Source organism: Zea mays, chromosome 2 (assembly GCF_902167145.1).
Source record: "Zea mays cultivar B73 chromosome 2, Zm-B73-REFERENCE-NAM-5.0, whole genome shotgun sequence".
Classification (NCBI taxonomy): Eukaryota; Viridiplantae; Streptophyta; class Magnoliopsida; order Poales; family Poaceae; genus Zea; species Zea mays.
Genome location: NC_050097.1, coordinates 241,765,218 through 241,781,504, shown reverse-complemented (window position 1 = coordinate 241,781,504; position 16,287 = coordinate 241,765,218). Strand labels below are relative to the sequence as shown.

The 16,287-nt window shown below is 44.6% G+C and overlaps 2 protein-coding genes and 1 non-coding gene across 4 annotated transcripts; 1 reads left to right on the top strand and 2 right to left on the bottom strand.

The window, feature by feature from the left end:
• The first annotated feature begins 240 nt into the window (after nucleotides 1-240).
• TRNAE-UUC (transfer RNA glutamic acid (anticodon UUC)) lies at nucleotides 241-314 on the top strand. The gene has a single exon. It is a non-coding gene; the product is annotated as a tRNA-Glu (tRNA).
• A 1,510-nt stretch (nucleotides 315-1,824) lies between these two features.
• On the bottom strand, nucleotides 1,825-3,198 carry LOC103648304 (uncharacterized). Its single transcript, XM_020548758.3, has one exon. The coding sequence runs from the start codon at nucleotides 2,491-2,493 to the stop codon at nucleotides 1,999-2,001; it is 495 nt and encodes a 164-aa protein (XP_020404347.1). The 5' UTR covers nucleotides 2,494-3,198; the 3' UTR covers nucleotides 1,825-1,998.
• Nucleotides 3,199-3,585: 387 nt separating this feature from the next.
• LOC541963 (chromatin complex subunit A101) lies at nucleotides 3,586-9,430 on the bottom strand. 2 transcript variants are annotated; one of them, XM_023301566.2, is made up of 15 exons: nucleotides 9,161-9,430; nucleotides 9,051-9,085; nucleotides 8,181-8,686; nucleotides 7,978-8,070; nucleotides 7,059-7,405; nucleotides 6,805-6,991; nucleotides 6,536-6,711; nucleotides 5,860-6,101; nucleotides 5,637-5,741; nucleotides 5,438-5,532; nucleotides 5,222-5,341; nucleotides 4,905-5,024; nucleotides 4,629-4,727; nucleotides 4,431-4,532; nucleotides 3,586-4,321 (listed from the first exon to the last, which is right to left on the bottom strand). In XM_023301566.2, the coding sequence occupies exons 3-15, from the start codon at nucleotides 8,592-8,594 to the stop codon at nucleotides 4,082-4,084; spliced, it is 2,340 nt and encodes a 779-aa protein (XP_023157334.1). In that variant the 5' UTR covers nucleotides 8,595-8,686; nucleotides 9,051-9,085; nucleotides 9,161-9,430; the 3' UTR covers nucleotides 3,586-4,081. The 2 variants fall into 2 exon arrangements, with proteins under 2 accessions (XP_023157334.1, NP_001105087.2); NM_001111617.3 differs by lacking the exon at nucleotides 9,051-9,085 and having other exon boundaries at nucleotides 3,683-4,321; nucleotides 9,161-9,355.
• Between the last annotated feature and the right edge of the window lie 6,857 nt (nucleotides 9,431-16,287).

Sequence of the window (16,287 nt, the reverse complement as noted above, 5' to 3'; positions counted from 1 at the left end):
GTCTATAAATCTAACAAAATCCCTCAAAGCGTAGCCTACATATATGTGTTTACAGCTGGTTAGATGGAGTGGCAAAAGGTGGATGGATGGATTTTTACTCTCCCGTCGTGGCTACTCTCTTTTTCTTTCGTCGTTGCCCTCTTTTCAGGGAAAAAGTTGGTCGTTGAAAAGGACGAGGCTTGGAGAAGCCGACACCATTCACGAGGTAAAGAAACGTTACCACGTAGACAAAGCACAATGTCCATTGTCGTCCAGTCCGGTTAGGATACCTGGCTTTCACCCAGGCGACCCGGGTTCAAATCCCGGCAATGGAATCATTTTTTTTCTTTTTTTTTTGTTTCGGTTTCTTGCGTGCCAAATATTTTTTTTCCTTGCTTTTGTGTGACACGTTTACAAGGCGCTGCTGCAAGAACGGCTCAGAACGCTCTTTCCATTTTGTAACGCTGTGGAAGCAAAATCGCAAATGCTTCAGCAGAACAGTGCGCGTTCTTGCAGTTAGACACGGAATCGATGATCTGAAACTGGGGAAACAAATAACTTGTAGTAGCCAACTAGATTGGACCACAAGTTCTAGCAATCACCGGCCAAGGGTTTCTAGCAAATCAATGGATGGATGGTTCTTTTCTTGTTTTCACAAAGACAGTTCAACGGGGGTAATCAAAATCAATCACTATCGTGCTTACTATTTTTATGGTCCAACATCATTTGTCGAGGCATCTAAAAGCTTATTACTTGTGTGACAAAATGATGTCGCTCTCAACACTTTCACTATAGCAGGCCAGGTAATCTTGGCATCTCCGTCTCGGACAGAGATTACCGTTTCCGTTCCTGAATACCCGTTAGTTTTTGGAACAAAGAAGAAGAAGAAGAAAAAAGCGCCAGCAAATAAGCTTTCGGATTACCGACTCAGATGGAAGCTTTGGATTGCTCTGTCACTTTCTTGACGGGTTCCATCGAACTGAGCTGTCTCAAATAAATGACAGCCAGCTTGTTCGCTGCGGCTTGCTGCGGCTGCAATCCGGCTGCGGCTGCGGCTTCTACAGTATTTTTCTCTCTATGGATTGCAGCTGCAGCAATCCAAACAGCTGCAACAGTGTCGGCTTGTAGCCAGCCGAACACGCCCAGCATTATTCCGCTATGCAAATCAAGTAAGTAGACTTTGGGTTAATTTAGAAAAAAAAGCTATGTAACGTACTCTCTCGGTTTTTTTAAGTTGTCGTTGGATAGTTCAATTTTGCACTATCCAGCGACAACTAAAACGAAACGGATGGAGTATCGTTTTGATGGCAACCTGCTTATGGTTTTGAATATCTGAGTCTGTGGGGCCTCTTGGCAGATGTTAACCTGCAGGCTGGTGTTCAGGATGTCCATCGATGGAGGTTTTCATCTATCGGTCAGTAGTTAGGTAAATCGTCTTACACAAATCAAAACTCGACATGCGCTTGGACATTGTATTAAGAAAAAAAAACATTTTCACACATGTCAAGAAAACCTTTGTAGAGGCCCAATTCCTTTGTTAACTGGAATTTAAATTCCTTTGTAGAGGCCCAATTCCTTTGTTAAAAACATTCTCACAAATCAAAACTCGACATGCGCTTGGACATCGATGGAGTTTAAATTTTAATGAAACTCATTTGCTAACTGGTAGAAAGGTTTCAATTCCTTTGTTATTGTATGTTTCAATTTCCACCCAAAGCGACTTAAATTCCACGTGTCACTAGTTTTTCTCGTTTTGGCGCATGGCCTGTACGCATGCCACGGCGGGCGCCGTTGCCGTGCGCCGGCCTTCCATGGCCCTCCGTCTACTTATCTTCCAAACCGAAATAAAAGAGAAACAAATTTTCTTTCTGTACCATGACTCCACTAGCAGATACAGTAGAATATACAAACAACGGTTGCGTCTTGCGTGAAGAAAAAAAAAAAAGATGAGGAGAGGTTCTGAAACCTCTGTCCAAGCATCAAATCATGATCACGACGAGGAGGAGGTGGGGAGAAGCATCAGGCGGCGAGGGTGGCCACGCTGCCCCTGCGGCCGGCGACACCGACGACGCGTCCAGCTCCGGGAGCGAAGCTCCGGCTCCTGGGAAACACGGCGGCGGCGGAGGAGGCGAAGTCGCAGGGCCCGTCCTCGTCGATGCGCGCCATGGCGGCGGCGGCGACGCTGCGGCTGCGCGGCACGGCGGCCGGGTGGCGCTGGCGCTCCAGCTCGGCGGCGCGGCGCTGGGACGCGGCGCGGACGAGCTCCCGCAGGTCCTGGTCGGCGTCCGAGGCGCGGCGCGACGAGGACGAGGACGCGAAGCTGCCGAACGACGGCGCGGCGGCGAAGGTCGGGTAGCCGAAGGCGGCGTCGCCCGGCAGGTGGCCCGCGCAGCCCGTGAGGCTGCGCACGTACAGGTCGCGCGCCGCGCACAGCGCCCGGCGCGGGCCACGCCACAGCCAGCTCACGTGCTGGCCCAGCTTCCCGCCGCCGCCGCCCCCCGCCCCTCGGCTCATGCTGGCTGACGGCGCGGAACCGGGGAAGAGGCGATCGGTTAGCAGCGAGCAGCAGCGGTGGATCAGCGTCAGCCGACGGAGATGTTGGTTTGTTTTATTATAACAGCAGCATAGGCGGGCGGGCGGGCGGGCGATCTGCGACGGCGGCGACGACGAGGAGGAGGATTTATATATAGCGTACGTGTGTGGGGAACGCAGGAGGATTAGTATTACCACGCGCGCGATTGGGCAGAGAAGATTTCGATGGTTTGGTGGTTCTAGTAATAGCTAGCCGGCACCTGCCTTGTCCGCTTGGTCTTATCCCCGCCTTCCTGCCACCCGTCGCCTGGCCTGATGACCAGGTCTGGAAGAAGAACAAGAAGAAGATGGAGGAAAGAAACGATGCCGGCGGCGGCCGGGGGTGTATGGTTGGTATTGGTTCCACATCTGTCGTAAAGGTTGCGCGTGTCGGGTTCTTTTCCCGTGGTCTTTGTTTCGTGAAAGGGTCCGTTTGCCACCTTGAACAGTGCAACGCAATGCCGGACACAGACTGACCGAAGCAGTCAAAAAAACACACACACACACACACAAGGCCGGACGGTTTTTTTATTTTTATTTTTTTAAGGTAATTGTTGTAGTAGTGACTAGTGAGTAACCACATCTCAGTTTTCGTTAACCTGCAGCCGCGCGAGATCGCCTGGCCGGCCATGAGGCCGCGCGAGTCGGTCAGACGAGTCGCCATCTTCTGCATACACAAGTCCAATCTTTCACATTGACTTTTGCGGACGAAATAAAAAAAAAACAAAACAAATCCGCGCATGCTGCACGGGGCATAATCACAAGTCGTCCATCCCAATTGTTCTGCATGATTTGACGGACGCGTGCGTGCGTTCCCAGCAGCAGAATGTTCAGACCGTGTACCAGACTAGTATAACAAAATGAGGCTGCGTACGTGCGCGTGGTTTGGGAGGACGCGAGTGATGATTGTACAGTTTATATCTTTCCTTCGTATTTGGTGTACACTCATGTGCCACTGACAGAGAGTATAGTATACAGGAACCAACCTTGTTGCAGCGTTCGCCTTCTCCTTTTGTAGACTGTACAAGAGTAACAAGACCAGGAACCGATCTTTGTCACGGTACGGGCGTTCGTTCAGCGTTCTCAACAAACATCACAAGACAGCCAAACAAGAGAGGATCAGCACGCTTGTAGACGGAGGACCGCATTGTATCACGGACGACGTGATACAAACTTTACAAAGCAACCGGCATGTGTCTGGTTCAACCAACCGTCCCATCCCCCATGAGGCCATCACCCACCCACGTAATCTAACGCAACGACCTCCGTACTGTAAACGACCTGGGTACCGTACGGAGAGTCGACCACACATGGCCTAGAGTCCTGCTTGTTTTGTTGCTGATCCTAAACTAAAAGCTACTTCTGCAGGGGCAACGCCCCAGTTCAACAGCCATCGCCTGAGCAGCGCAACAGCTGCCACCAAAACCACCAGCACCAGTGGGGGGGGGGGGGGGGGGGGGGGGGGGGGCAAACCAAAACTGAGTGCGTGCGACCAACCAAAAGCACAACAGATCCCCGCAGCGACGACGGCTCAGCTGGTGAGCGACGACAGCATGCCGCCGCCACTCTTGGCCGGCACCACCACCTCCCAGCCCGGGCCTTTCAGCGGTACAAGAGGCGAGGCCGCGTTTGCGCCGCCAGCGCCAGGCGGCGGGCCCATCAGGTCGCTCCGGTCCATCAGCCTCTGGAGGTCCTCGTCGCTGATGTCGGTCTGGACGATCCTGTCCTCCTCGGTCTGCTCGTCCTTGAGAAGCGCCAGCAGCTCACCTTCCTACGTACGTTCAAACAAAAAGAAAATCTGTTGTTAGAAAATCTGTTGTTCATTCTTTCTTTGGTGTTTTATGCTATAGGACCAGATTGGGATGCGTCGGAGGTATCACATCTAAGGCGCTCGGCTTAGCTCTGTCTTGCTCGAACTGTCCCTTGCCGATCACCACGTGCTCCAGCTTCAGCTTCCCAAAGGCTCTCTTCATCATCCGCCCCTGCGAATGATGGGATGCGTGGTGGTGAGTAGGCATGTACGTACATTCACTAGATAACCCAAACAACAGTCTTCAACTCCCAGATGACTGCCGCACCTCAACGGAGTGTGACGTAGCCAGCCTATACACATGCACTGGGCGTGTTTGGCCGATCCGGTGGCATCGGTCCATGGCCTGCAAATCCATCTGAGGGTTCTGGAGTAAAGCACAAAAAAAGTTATGCGCGTTAGATAGACATAACTACCGCCATGTGGGTACATAGATAGCCAGTTAGCCACAAGGAGAAGAGGTACGCGTTTTTTTTTAATAACGACAGACTTCAGCAGATGGGTATCGGTATGTGCCATGGATTGATTGACAAAGAGAGTTTACCCAGTCGCTGTCGTAGAGGATACAGGTGTCAGCGGCAGTAAGGTTGATGCCAAGCCCACCAGCCCTTGTGCTCAGGAGGAAGATACGCATGCTGCTATTCACGTCATTGAATTCTGCTATCTGCCATGTAAAAATACAAGCAACCAAAACTTAAATGAGGAAATGGTAACGAAACAAGTGCTTCAAGATTGCCTCTCCCCTCACCGAAAAATGCACACGAGTGCGGCAGAGCACATATTATAATGGCAGTCGTCTTTTAGCTTTTAGAACAATGGTTGCAGTAACAATAAACGTACTGTCACAGGCTACAACATTACCTGCCTCCTCCTTTCTTCCAGTTTCACATTACCATCGATTCGGCAAACAGCATGGCCTTTTGAATCAAGGTAGTATTCAATAATGTCCAGCACTTTTGTCCACTGCGAGAATACAAGAACCTACAAACAGAAACACAGTTGAAATGAGATACTATAAATGTAGCAGACCTGAACTAGTGTGCATATACGATACAGTGACTAGAGAAAACCATATACCTTGTGCTTTTGCGCCATCAGGAAATTTAGCAACCTGTCAAAAAGTTGGAATTTACCACACTGTTCCAGAAGCTTCTCAACAGGTGGATATAAACCTGCAAGATACAAAACAAAAAAAACCCACAGGACAAAGAGGTCAGGAGAGAAGCACATAAAAGGAATAGATAATAGCCAGACACTGGCTAAAATGGGGGTATACCAGTTGAATCAACTGGAGATTCCAAAAGATCAGGATGGTTGCAATTCTTCCTCAGCTGAATCATTAGATTATGCAACCTTGCCCTAATGCCAGGTCTTTTCAATACTGCAGAGTGAAAAAAAAAAGGCCAGCTATGGTTATTAACCTAGGAACATACTGGTGTACTGAACTACTGTCTACTACAAGTTTACAAAAATATGTGTGCATTATCATGACAACATACTAATATCTGATTCCTCGTGCAAGTAGTTGTCAAATGTTTTTTCGATCAAGTGATGCTGGATTTGCTTCTGTTGCTCAGTCATGTTGGCATATATGATTATCTCTTTCTTTCGTGGAAGCATCTGTTCCACATCCTCCTTCATACGCCTTAGAAGGAATGGACGCAAGATAGCGTGAAGCTTTGAAACAACATGCAGCCTTTTCTTCTCATCAGTTTCTTCATTTCCACCAGAAAAATCAAACCTTGAAAGTACGACAAAGGCAGGACAAATCAAATATAATACATGGAATATTTAACAGAAATACCCCACAAGTTATAGTGTCTAAATATATAAAACATTTTAGAAACTAAACAGAATATAACTGAGAAAATAATACAATATACTAGATTGCTGCTAACGTTCAACAGATATGACATAGCCAGTGTATATTTACTATAAAACACTAAACCAGCAATACACATATTTACTATTCCAGTGTATATTAACTTATGATTAGGACCTATATATAAGACATTTGCAATTTTGCATATTAAGATGACAGACACTGATGAACAGAACATATGCTTCTAGTATATATATTGCAATGCACTTCAGTAATGAGTTGCAAGTACTAATTGAATGACATGAATAAAATATTGAAAGGAGTAAATAGGAAAGTGTAGGAGCGAATTATACCATGACTCAAACTCTTGATGTGACGAGAATATATCAGGCAAAATGAAGTTCAATAGTGACCAGAGCTCTGCAAGATTATTCTGCAAGGGTGTTCCAGTCAAAAGGAGCTTATTATCCATTGGTATGCGCTTCAGCTGCTTCAATAATAGACACTTAGCATTTTTCAGACGATGCCCCTGGAGAAATAAATATGGAACTGACTTGTAAATACAAAAAGAAAAAGAAAAATAGCAAAAGATAATAATTTAGAGAATATGTTTTTCCATCACCTCATCCACAACAACATACTTCCACTTATAGGCAGCAAGAAATTTAGCATCAAACATGGCCATCTCATATGAAGTCACTACTATCGGAAAATCAGGGCCAACATTTGTGGGCATAAATTTCCTTCGGATCTCTGCCCGGGCAGCCTTACCTCCATGGTATATGATACTAACCAGAGATGGAGTAAACCTGAAATCAAGTGATGGAATTAGAACGTCAATGGTATGGACAGTGACCAAATACCTTGGATGGTTACCTTGAGATTTCATTCACCCAGTTTGAGAGAGTGGACAGAGGAGCGATTATTAAGTATGGACCATGCATGCCTTTCCCTTTCAGATGAGCAAGAAATCCAATTGTCTGGATGGTTTTCCCAAGGCCCATTTGATCAGCCAGTATTCCATTCAGCCCATTCTGCCACAATGATATAAGCCACTTGACACCCTTTATCTGATATGACTTCAACTTTCCACCAGTCAATAACGGCACAAGATTAGCCTGCTCCTTTTCCCACCTTTCTTCTTCTGAGAGAGTAGAATCTTCCGCAAGACGTTCTTCGCGAGATCTTGTGAGCATGGCAGCCACTGCCGTCTTAGCCTTCTTCTGCATAGTGATTTAGTTTTTTGTTGTCAGAACAAATAAAAACTTAACATAATGTTTAATCCATTAGAACAATTATTTTTCAATATTTTTTCCTTGTATTCATAACTTGAATACGACCCTCAGAAATATTTGAGTGTAAGTGTCATAATCATATAGCCACTAGATCAGTAGATGCTGACAACTCAAACAACCCATGCAACATTATCCTCATATACCAACTCTTACTAAGGAATACAACTGGGTTAGAGCTTCACCCATCTTTGAACAACGTTTTCAACTAATAATACTACATGAGTTTATTAACAACAGAACAAGGCCACACCTAACATGATGAGCAGCAGCAACACCCTAAGCATAAGTCCAGCAGCGTCAGATGCTTACTATTAGTGGAATCAAGATATGAAGATAGTGTGTAGTATTTTAGTAGGGTAGGTATGATGAAACCTGATGATCCGAAACTAGAGACAACAAATACAACAAATTACAAAAGATGGAGAACAATGTATGAAGACTGCACTCACAGTCTCACATCATACAAAAGATGGAGAACAATGTATGAAGACTGCACTCACATCATTGTACTGTGGCTTTGCTTTCCTCTTCCGGCCGCGCCCTTTCTTCTTCTCTTCTACCTGTGGCTGTTCAGCTTGAGTTTCAACACTTTCCTGTTTATAACAACCAGGCAACACCACTATCGTCAGCAAAAGAAGCAAGACAGTACAAGAATGGAAAAAAACATATAAAATGTCTTGTCAAGACAGTGGGATTTTCATACATCGGCAATCCGATCCATGTTCTCAAGTAGAAACTCCGAAAAGAGTTGTGTCTTTGTCAGCAGCTCATCTAACTTGTTATACTGTGTCTCAGGATCAAAAGCAAGTCTAGCAGCCTCTTCCCTCTTCCTGGCTTCCTCTTCTTCCTGCACCTTGATCCGGGTGTCTTCAAGCTGCTCCTCCTCCTTTTTCATGGCTTCAGTGATGAGTGATGCATCGCCATTCTTGGCCTCCAGGTCAATTGGTAATGAATCCAAGATTCCATCAGCCTGCTCATCCTTCACGAGCTCCAGTAGTCGCTCTTCCTCCTTCATGCCGAGGATGGCGTCACCACCTTGAGCCTCGAGCTTGACAGGGGAAGCATCCCAGTTCTTGGCAGGGATAGGGCTGGCGTCGGACATTGAAAGTGTCCCCATTGTGAGCAGCCAACTGTTCTGTGACAACTCGCTCGCTCACAGTTAGGCAAGAGATCTCCCGGAACAAGCAAGTCAAATGTTCAGTTGGATTCCTGGAGATAAATTGAATGAGTGAAATTCCATTTCTCGGAGATTAAGAAATTCGTCACTGACCCAACTCTAACGGCAGTTGACAGGGATATTCGGATACGCCTAATGTTCCTGCTCATCGTATCACATACAACAAACAACTACCGCAATGGGCTGTGGCTTTCAATTCTGCAGTTATAAGCACACAGATCAAAAGATGCGGCCACCATGTTCGGAGTAACGGCAAGATAGTAACTGCGATTAGCACCGAACAGGTGGTGAACTGAAGGAAACGGAAGCTTTTTTAATAGAAAAGAGAAACATAGGACGACAGGTGAACAGTGCAAAACCAGCGAATAGGGGAGGCTGCGTTTTCCTGCGCAATACCTTCCCGGCTTCCGCAACACCTCTCTATCCACCAACTGGAGGAGGGAGGAGGGGGTGAGGGAGTGCACTTGCTGAAGTGGTAGGGGCGGGGAGATGGCAACAGAGCGTACCTTACATACGCCGTCGGTTCGCCACCGCCGCCGCCCTCCGACTGTAGTGAGAGGGAGAGAGCGCGGGGTCAGGGAAGTGGTCAGTGGCGGTTCCGAGCCACCAACGGTGTGGGAATGGGGACTGAGGGAGTGGGGAGGGGGACTAGGGTTTTGTTCGGCCGCGCGGGGCGGGGAGAAAAAGAGGCGGGAGGTTGCGAATTGGGAAGGAGGGTGAGCGCGCTGCCAGAAGCGACGGCCGACGGCTGCGCGGAACTGCACCCTCGGGCCGTCGGCGACTCGGCGTGCGTTTCCCATTCCAACTGAATCAGACATGCAGGCCCATCTAGTGACCGGGCCAGAACTTGCGCCCTTGGAAGCCCGACACTGGAAACGGCAAGTTAGCAGGTTTGTGTAGTAGCAAGTTAGCAGGTTTATATGGCAGCTGAATATTTCAGTTTTCTACAGTAGCAAGTTAGCAGGTTTGTGTAGTAGCAAGTTAGCGGGTTTATATGGTAGCTGAATATTCAGTTCCAGGTTTCAGTAGTGTCCAGTTATGAAAGTGGACATAAATAGATATAACTGCAAAAATCAATCAGGAACCTATTTGAAAGTGGACACCTCAGTTATGTATTCATCTTCTATCCTAGCAATTTTCAACTCAATTGAAGCCTGCATGATCTCATCTTTCTCATCTCCCTCAATAATGCCTAGCATTTATACGGTGATTGTTAAGGTTAAACATGTCGATCAACAAACTATTAAAAAGACAAACGATCCAATCAATTGTGAACTGATCCAACAAAATTTCAGAATATGGCCACACGTCTTTTTTACTCCAAAGATGAGAGAAGCGCATCAAATTACTGGTACGCACAATGAATTTGACTCGTTAGGCTGCCAGCTAAAAGGAGCAGGCATTTAACATGTTGGCTAAAGTAGGCACTTTAACTGGACATCTATAATACTAGGTAATTGTTCGTGCTTCGCAACGGAACCATTACAATGCAAAACACAATGGATTTGCACTTGCAATGGGGCCAGAAGCTCCAATATCTGGAAACGATTCAGAAGAGGCAAATATCAGAAAGTGGAGCTTATTGCTTATGAAATTGATCAAAAAAGCAAAGAAGGGCACTAACTTGAGACGACAGGAAAGAAAGGAGGTAAGGCAGAGCCCAAAGCGGATAGATAGAAAAAGATCTGCTGCTCACACTACACGACGGTTCACTTACAGCGACCTACGGTTGGTTGCTAAAACGGCCTTCAGCGACCTACGGTTGGTCGCTAAAAACTTTTAGCGACCCATAAGGATGGTCGCTGTAAGTGCCGTCGCTAAAGGCTTTAGCGACCGACATCTTTTTAGCGACCGACCGTCCGTTGCTAATATTGTATATTTAGCGACCAACCGTGGGTTGCTGTACTATCGATTTAGCAACCAACCGTAAGTCGTCATACTATACATTTAGCAACCAACAGAAAGTCGCCCTTTTTACAGTTGTTATTAATAAAAATATACATTTAATTAAGCACCACAAATCACAGATTTTTACACAGTTAATCAGTATACCACAGTCATAGATCCATCACATAAACACAAAAGCACCACAATTATATATTCACAAAAGCATCACAATTATAATATCATTCACAACTAGATCATTTACAGATAGCTAGCTAGATCATTCACAAAAGCTCTAGAGATGATCAGTCACAAAAGCACCACAGCGGTCACTCCAGCTTGAAGCAGTTCAAAAGCCCACAACTACATCACTAATGTTTCATATCACTCCAGCTATTGTTCAAAAGTCCACAACTACCAGCTCTTCTTTTAAATCAACGTTGAAACAGCAGATAGGAGCTGAGCAAGCTATGCTGAATATGCATTTCAACAGTGGAAGCATGAACATGGCTACATCAGTTCTTCTCGTCTTCTGTTTTGTCTGACTTGTCTTCCATCTTCTCTTGCTGTTTAAGAAGAGAAATAAAGAAACCTTCATATTTCCACATACATACATTACTAGACTAGTCAAGATTCGTAAATACAAGATAGCAGTTCATGTGAAGATTTGGTGACAGATAATATATTTATTCTTATTTAGTCAAGGTGAAGCTGAACAATGCTATAGTCTAAAGGCAGCATGAATTTCATTGCATCACAATACAGAGACCTTTAACAGATGGATCATTGGGATCAACACCAGGAAGCTGTTATTTTACACATAAAAGGGCCAATAAATTATTGAAGTTGTAGCTAAAATGTACCTGTATGCCATTAGTTTAAGAATAATACATACCGAATTAAGGATAGATGACACAAACGTTCTGTCTTCAAACAGAATTTTGTTTATTGTTTCCACAAAACACCACAATCAAGAATCGTCTCCTGCTTCAGTATATCCAGACTGTCTCCTGCAAAGGAATCACAGGTAGACCCTAATTCATTAAAAGTTCAAAGTAACTCTATTCACAGAATGGGATGAGATGTAGAAGTAAATGTAAATGTATCATTCAGAAAAGTGTAGAATTTTATATCCTACTGCTTAAATGCCCGTGGAAATTGAGCAGAATCTGAGACAAGTTACTGTAGCCATAATTTTTATTTAATTCCTCATTTGAAGTTGATAAAACTAACCTCTTAAACTCAAACAATCATGTTCTTTCTGTTTAAGGCGATAATCATGTTCCAATCTATCCAAAGCATGCAATTCATGATATAATTCCTGAGAGCAAAAAAGTAGGAAGAAAAAATAAGTAATGTGATGCTAATAACCAGAATAAGAAGGCCAAATTGGCCGATGACAAAAATACACAAATTCATAAATGGTGCTAGGGAAGTAGGGATTCCTTATCCAAATAATACAATTATACTGCTCCTAGCCACTTCAGAAACAATATACGTAGATAGCATTTGGCATCACTTTTGACTACTAATTCATGTGGCTTCGATACAGAAGCAGCCAAAATGGCATTGTATATAATGAAATAAGTCACTGGAAATCACATGAATAAAATCATTTTATTCTCAAGCAAGTTCAGATAGGCTAGCAAATAAGACATTGAAGCCAAACAAATCAGGCCATTTTACAACTGTATTTTAAACACATGTAACCAGTTTCTGCATCACTGATTCTGCTTTTCCTTTCAGATAAATTCGTGGGGCTAGTTCGGATGCCAGCCTAATGGAATACAAACAGAAATAAAGTTAATAGTCTAAAGTAAACGCGTCCACAAACTCAGGTACTGAGAAAAAAAAACTATACTTTTCAAAGTAGCGGTCCAAGTTATGCCACTGAGGATCCTTGCAACGTTTCCAAAGCGAATGACCTCTTTTGTAAATACTTCTAACTCTTCCCTGATGAATTAACTAATTAAGTTATTGTTTTCAATATAAAAATAAAAGGCACACTACAGTTTTCCATACATATTGAATAGGGTAACACGCACGACTAGCATGGATAAATTAGGCCATAATTACATGATAAGAAGTGAACACAAGCACAAACCTTTTATTAGCAGCTGCCATCTTGAGCAGTTCATCAAAATCTTTGGATATAACAAAATGATTGGTAGGATGCACCTTCTGCATAACTCTGTACTGTACGCGATCAGCAAACAAGAAAACAGAGCACCTCAACTTCGCAACGGAGAAGAGCATCCCGTACCACAGCTAGAACCCAGAAACGACTCCAGCGATCACACAGTAGTACAACCATGGGTCCCGGTATCCTCCGACATCTCCTTCATGAACATGTGACGTGTCTTGGCAAGGGTTGAGAGGAGGTCCACAGAGCCCGGGATTGTTGCTGTAGATCGATGGGTCAGTGAGGGTCTGCGAGAGCTGCGACAGCTCTGGAGGGATCTGGCCGCTGAAGTTGTTCGAGCTGAGTCTAAGGATCTTCAGCGCCGGAACGAAGGTCCTGATCCAGCGAGCGGTGAGTTGTTGATCTCCCGCAGCGCTTGGGCCATGCGCTCCAGGGTCTCCGGGTCGCGGCCGAACGCGGAGGCTCCCAAATTGTCCTCGTCGCCTGGATTCGACGGCTGGGACTGGCAGCGGAAGAGGCCATCGGCGTAGGCGACGTTGGTGAGCGACGCCATTGCAGCGGCCGCGCTGGCAACAGCGGACACCGGTGAGCGCAGACGGAGGTGGCGCAGCATGACGAAGGAGGCGTAGAAACCCAGTCACCCAGGGTTTTTGGCGGTGCGTCGACTGGGAAAAGAGACGCGAGGAGGAAGAAAGGAGCTGCGCCGCGAAGGGGTTCTCCGCTAGTTTTTGGCTAAACCTCCGCTTTCTTTCTTCTTTTCCAAGAGTTCAGCTTGACCTGGGCCTACCGACATACTAACCCGGCGAAGGGGAGGAGAGAAGAGAGAGAAGAGGGAGGAGTGGAGGCTTCCTGGCGGCGGCTGCCAGGGAGAGTGGCGCGCGCTAGGTTTAGGTGGCGGCCGGTTAGGGTTAGGGGAGTGCGGCTGGGCTTTAATGGGCCAATTTGGTTAGGTTTTCTTTTTTTTTCTTTTTTTTATTTCCTTCTCTAAATTTGAAATACATTTTTAAATAACCCTAAAATTTATAGTAATTAAATCAAAATTATTTATAAATAAAATATTATTTTTTGGGCTAATAATTTTTTTTTATTATTTACTAGAATTTTCATTTAAGAAAAAATGTTATTCAATAACCAAAAATCAATCATGCGCAATAAAAAAATTATTCCAAATGCAAATACATAACAAACACTTAAAAGAAAATTCATTACCATAAATATCATTAATAACTAAATGCATTATTTTTATTTTATGATTTTTATAGTGTTACAGTTTTCTTTTCCATAATTCTTTTTTTCTTTTATACAATTCTTTTTTTCTTTACTACAATTTAGCGATCAATGTTTACTTGTTTTAATTAATTTTTAGTCACTAACATCTACAGTTACATTCAGGCTATAAGATTTGATAGTGATCCTTGCTCTATAGCGACCCACCGCTAGTCCCTGACGATATCTATAGCGACCAACCGTAAGTTGTTAAATTTCTAGACTTTTAGCGACCAATCGACCGTTGCTACAAAAGGATTTAGCGACTGACCGTCGGTCCCTAACCTTTAGCAACCAACAGTTGGTACCTAAAAAGAGGCGGGAGGTTGCGAATTGGGAAGGAGGGTGAGCGCGCTGCCAGAAGCGATGGCCGACGGCTGCGCGGAACTGCACCCCTCGGGCCGTCGGCGTGCGTTTCCCATTCCAACTGAATCAGGCATACAGGCCCATCTAGTGACCGGGCCAGAACTTGCGCCCTTGGAAGCCCGACACTGGAAACGGCAAGTAGCAAATGACTGGTCAAGCGCACAGACTGATATAACTGCACGCACGCAAATGATTAATATCATGATTATCGTATCCCCTCACAAAACAAAACATAGAGTACATAAATAGATATAACTGCAAAAATCAATCAGGAACCTATTTGAAAGTGGACACCTCAGTTATGTATTCATCTTCTATCCTAGCAATTTTCAACTCAATTGAAGCCTGCATGATCTCATCTTTCTCATCTCCCTCAATAATGCCTAGCATTTATACGGTGATTGTTAAGGTTAAACATGTCGATCAACAAACTATTAAAAAGACAAACGATCCAATCAATTGTGAACTGATCCAACAAAATTTCAGAATATGGCCACACGTCTTTTTTACTCCAAAGATGAGAGAAGCGCATCAAATTACTGGTACGCACAATGAATTTGACTCGTTAGGCTGCCAGCTAAAAGGAGCAGGCATTTAACATGTTGGCTAAAGTAGGCACTTTAACTGGACATCTATAATACTAGGTAATTGTTCGTGCTTCGCAACGGAACCATTACAATGCAAAACACAATGGATTTGCACTTGCAATGGGGCCAGAAGCTCCAATATCTGGAAACGATTCAGAAGAGGCAAATATCAGAAAGTGGAGCTTATTGCTTATGAAATTGATCAAAAAAGCAAAGAAGGGCACTAACTTGAGACGACAGGAAAGAAAGGAGGTAAGGCAGAGCCCAAAGCGGATAGATAGAAAAAGATCTGCTGCTCAGTAACAGGCTATTCATATTATTAACTCACCGAGCATTCTACCCGCTTTTCATAAAACTCGATATCATCTAGCACATGTAACAGGTGTCCATATATAGCATAGAAAAGATATAGCATGCACATTATGTCCTCTCCAATACCCTCACATGCATGTCTCATGGCTTCAATATCCCATGAACTTAACGCATCATCATTGGACCGCTGAGAAAATAAAATACTATCAGGTAAAGTTCCCTCCTATGAAACATTGGATTTTCCATTAATCTTCTAGAGCACATTTGCCCACTTGTTGTGTCATTGGCATTCCTTATTTTCCTCATGGAGGATACTTGCACATCTCAACTGTTTCTCATGTCCTATTTCTTGTGAATTCTGGATAGGTGGATCAAAAATGGGCATTTCTAGTTCCCACTTAAAAAAAGTAGAGAAATTGAATCACTGCAAAATATCTGACAATTTTCACTCATCACCATTATTTGTTTTTGAAAATTGCAATCAACTCCCGGCAGATAGTCTACTAAATGAAACCATTCATGCTTATTGGCAAATCAAAAATAATTGGGAGATAAAATTCACTTTCTGTAACAAAAACAGTCCACTGAGTTGAAACATGACAAAAACGCACCTAAGTAAATACTTTATTAGCTGGTAGCTGCTCGACAAGAACCCAAGAATCCACCACCTGTAGCAGTTGATGTTTTATCTTATTCACAAAATAGTGGTACAACTTAACAAAGAAACATATTTCTCGTGGTTATTGTAGAGTGTAGACAATCGCAACAGCGCAGGGATGCAGCTCTAAAAATAACCAGTAACCCAAACAATTCAACTCTCAAGCTAGCGAGTAGCAAGAGAGGCACATACAAACAGTATGCACACATAGGTGATTAGAGATGAAGCAGGACGCCTCGACACCCCCGAGGTTGTCGTAAACACCGATGAAGGTGGTGGCAACAACTGTCTCCACCTGGTTGTGGTCCTGCAACGCGTCGTTGCCCTGCACCATGGTGAAGGAGAACTCGCCCGCGCGCGGTTGTGTTAGATCCCACGACCACATCAGCTCGTCCACGCCTATTTGTTCCATAAATA

Coding starts and splice junctions, on each gene's coding strand:
- LOC103648304 (XM_020548758.3), bottom strand. CDS start 2,493: ATGAGCCGAGGGGCGGGGGGCGGCGGCGGCGGGAAGCTGGGCCAGCAC.
- LOC541963 (XM_023301566.2), bottom strand. CDS start 8,594: ATGGGGACACTTTCAATGTCCGACGCCAGCCCTATCCCTGCCAAGAAC. Junction 7,406..7,977: donor CAAAGCCACAGTACAATGAT/GTGAGTGCAGTC, acceptor ATCACTATGCAG/AAGAAGGCTAAGACGGCAGT. Junction 6,102..6,535: donor CATCAAGAGTTTGAGTCATG/GTATAATTCGCT, acceptor CGTACTTTCAAG/GTTTGATTTTTCTGGTGGAA.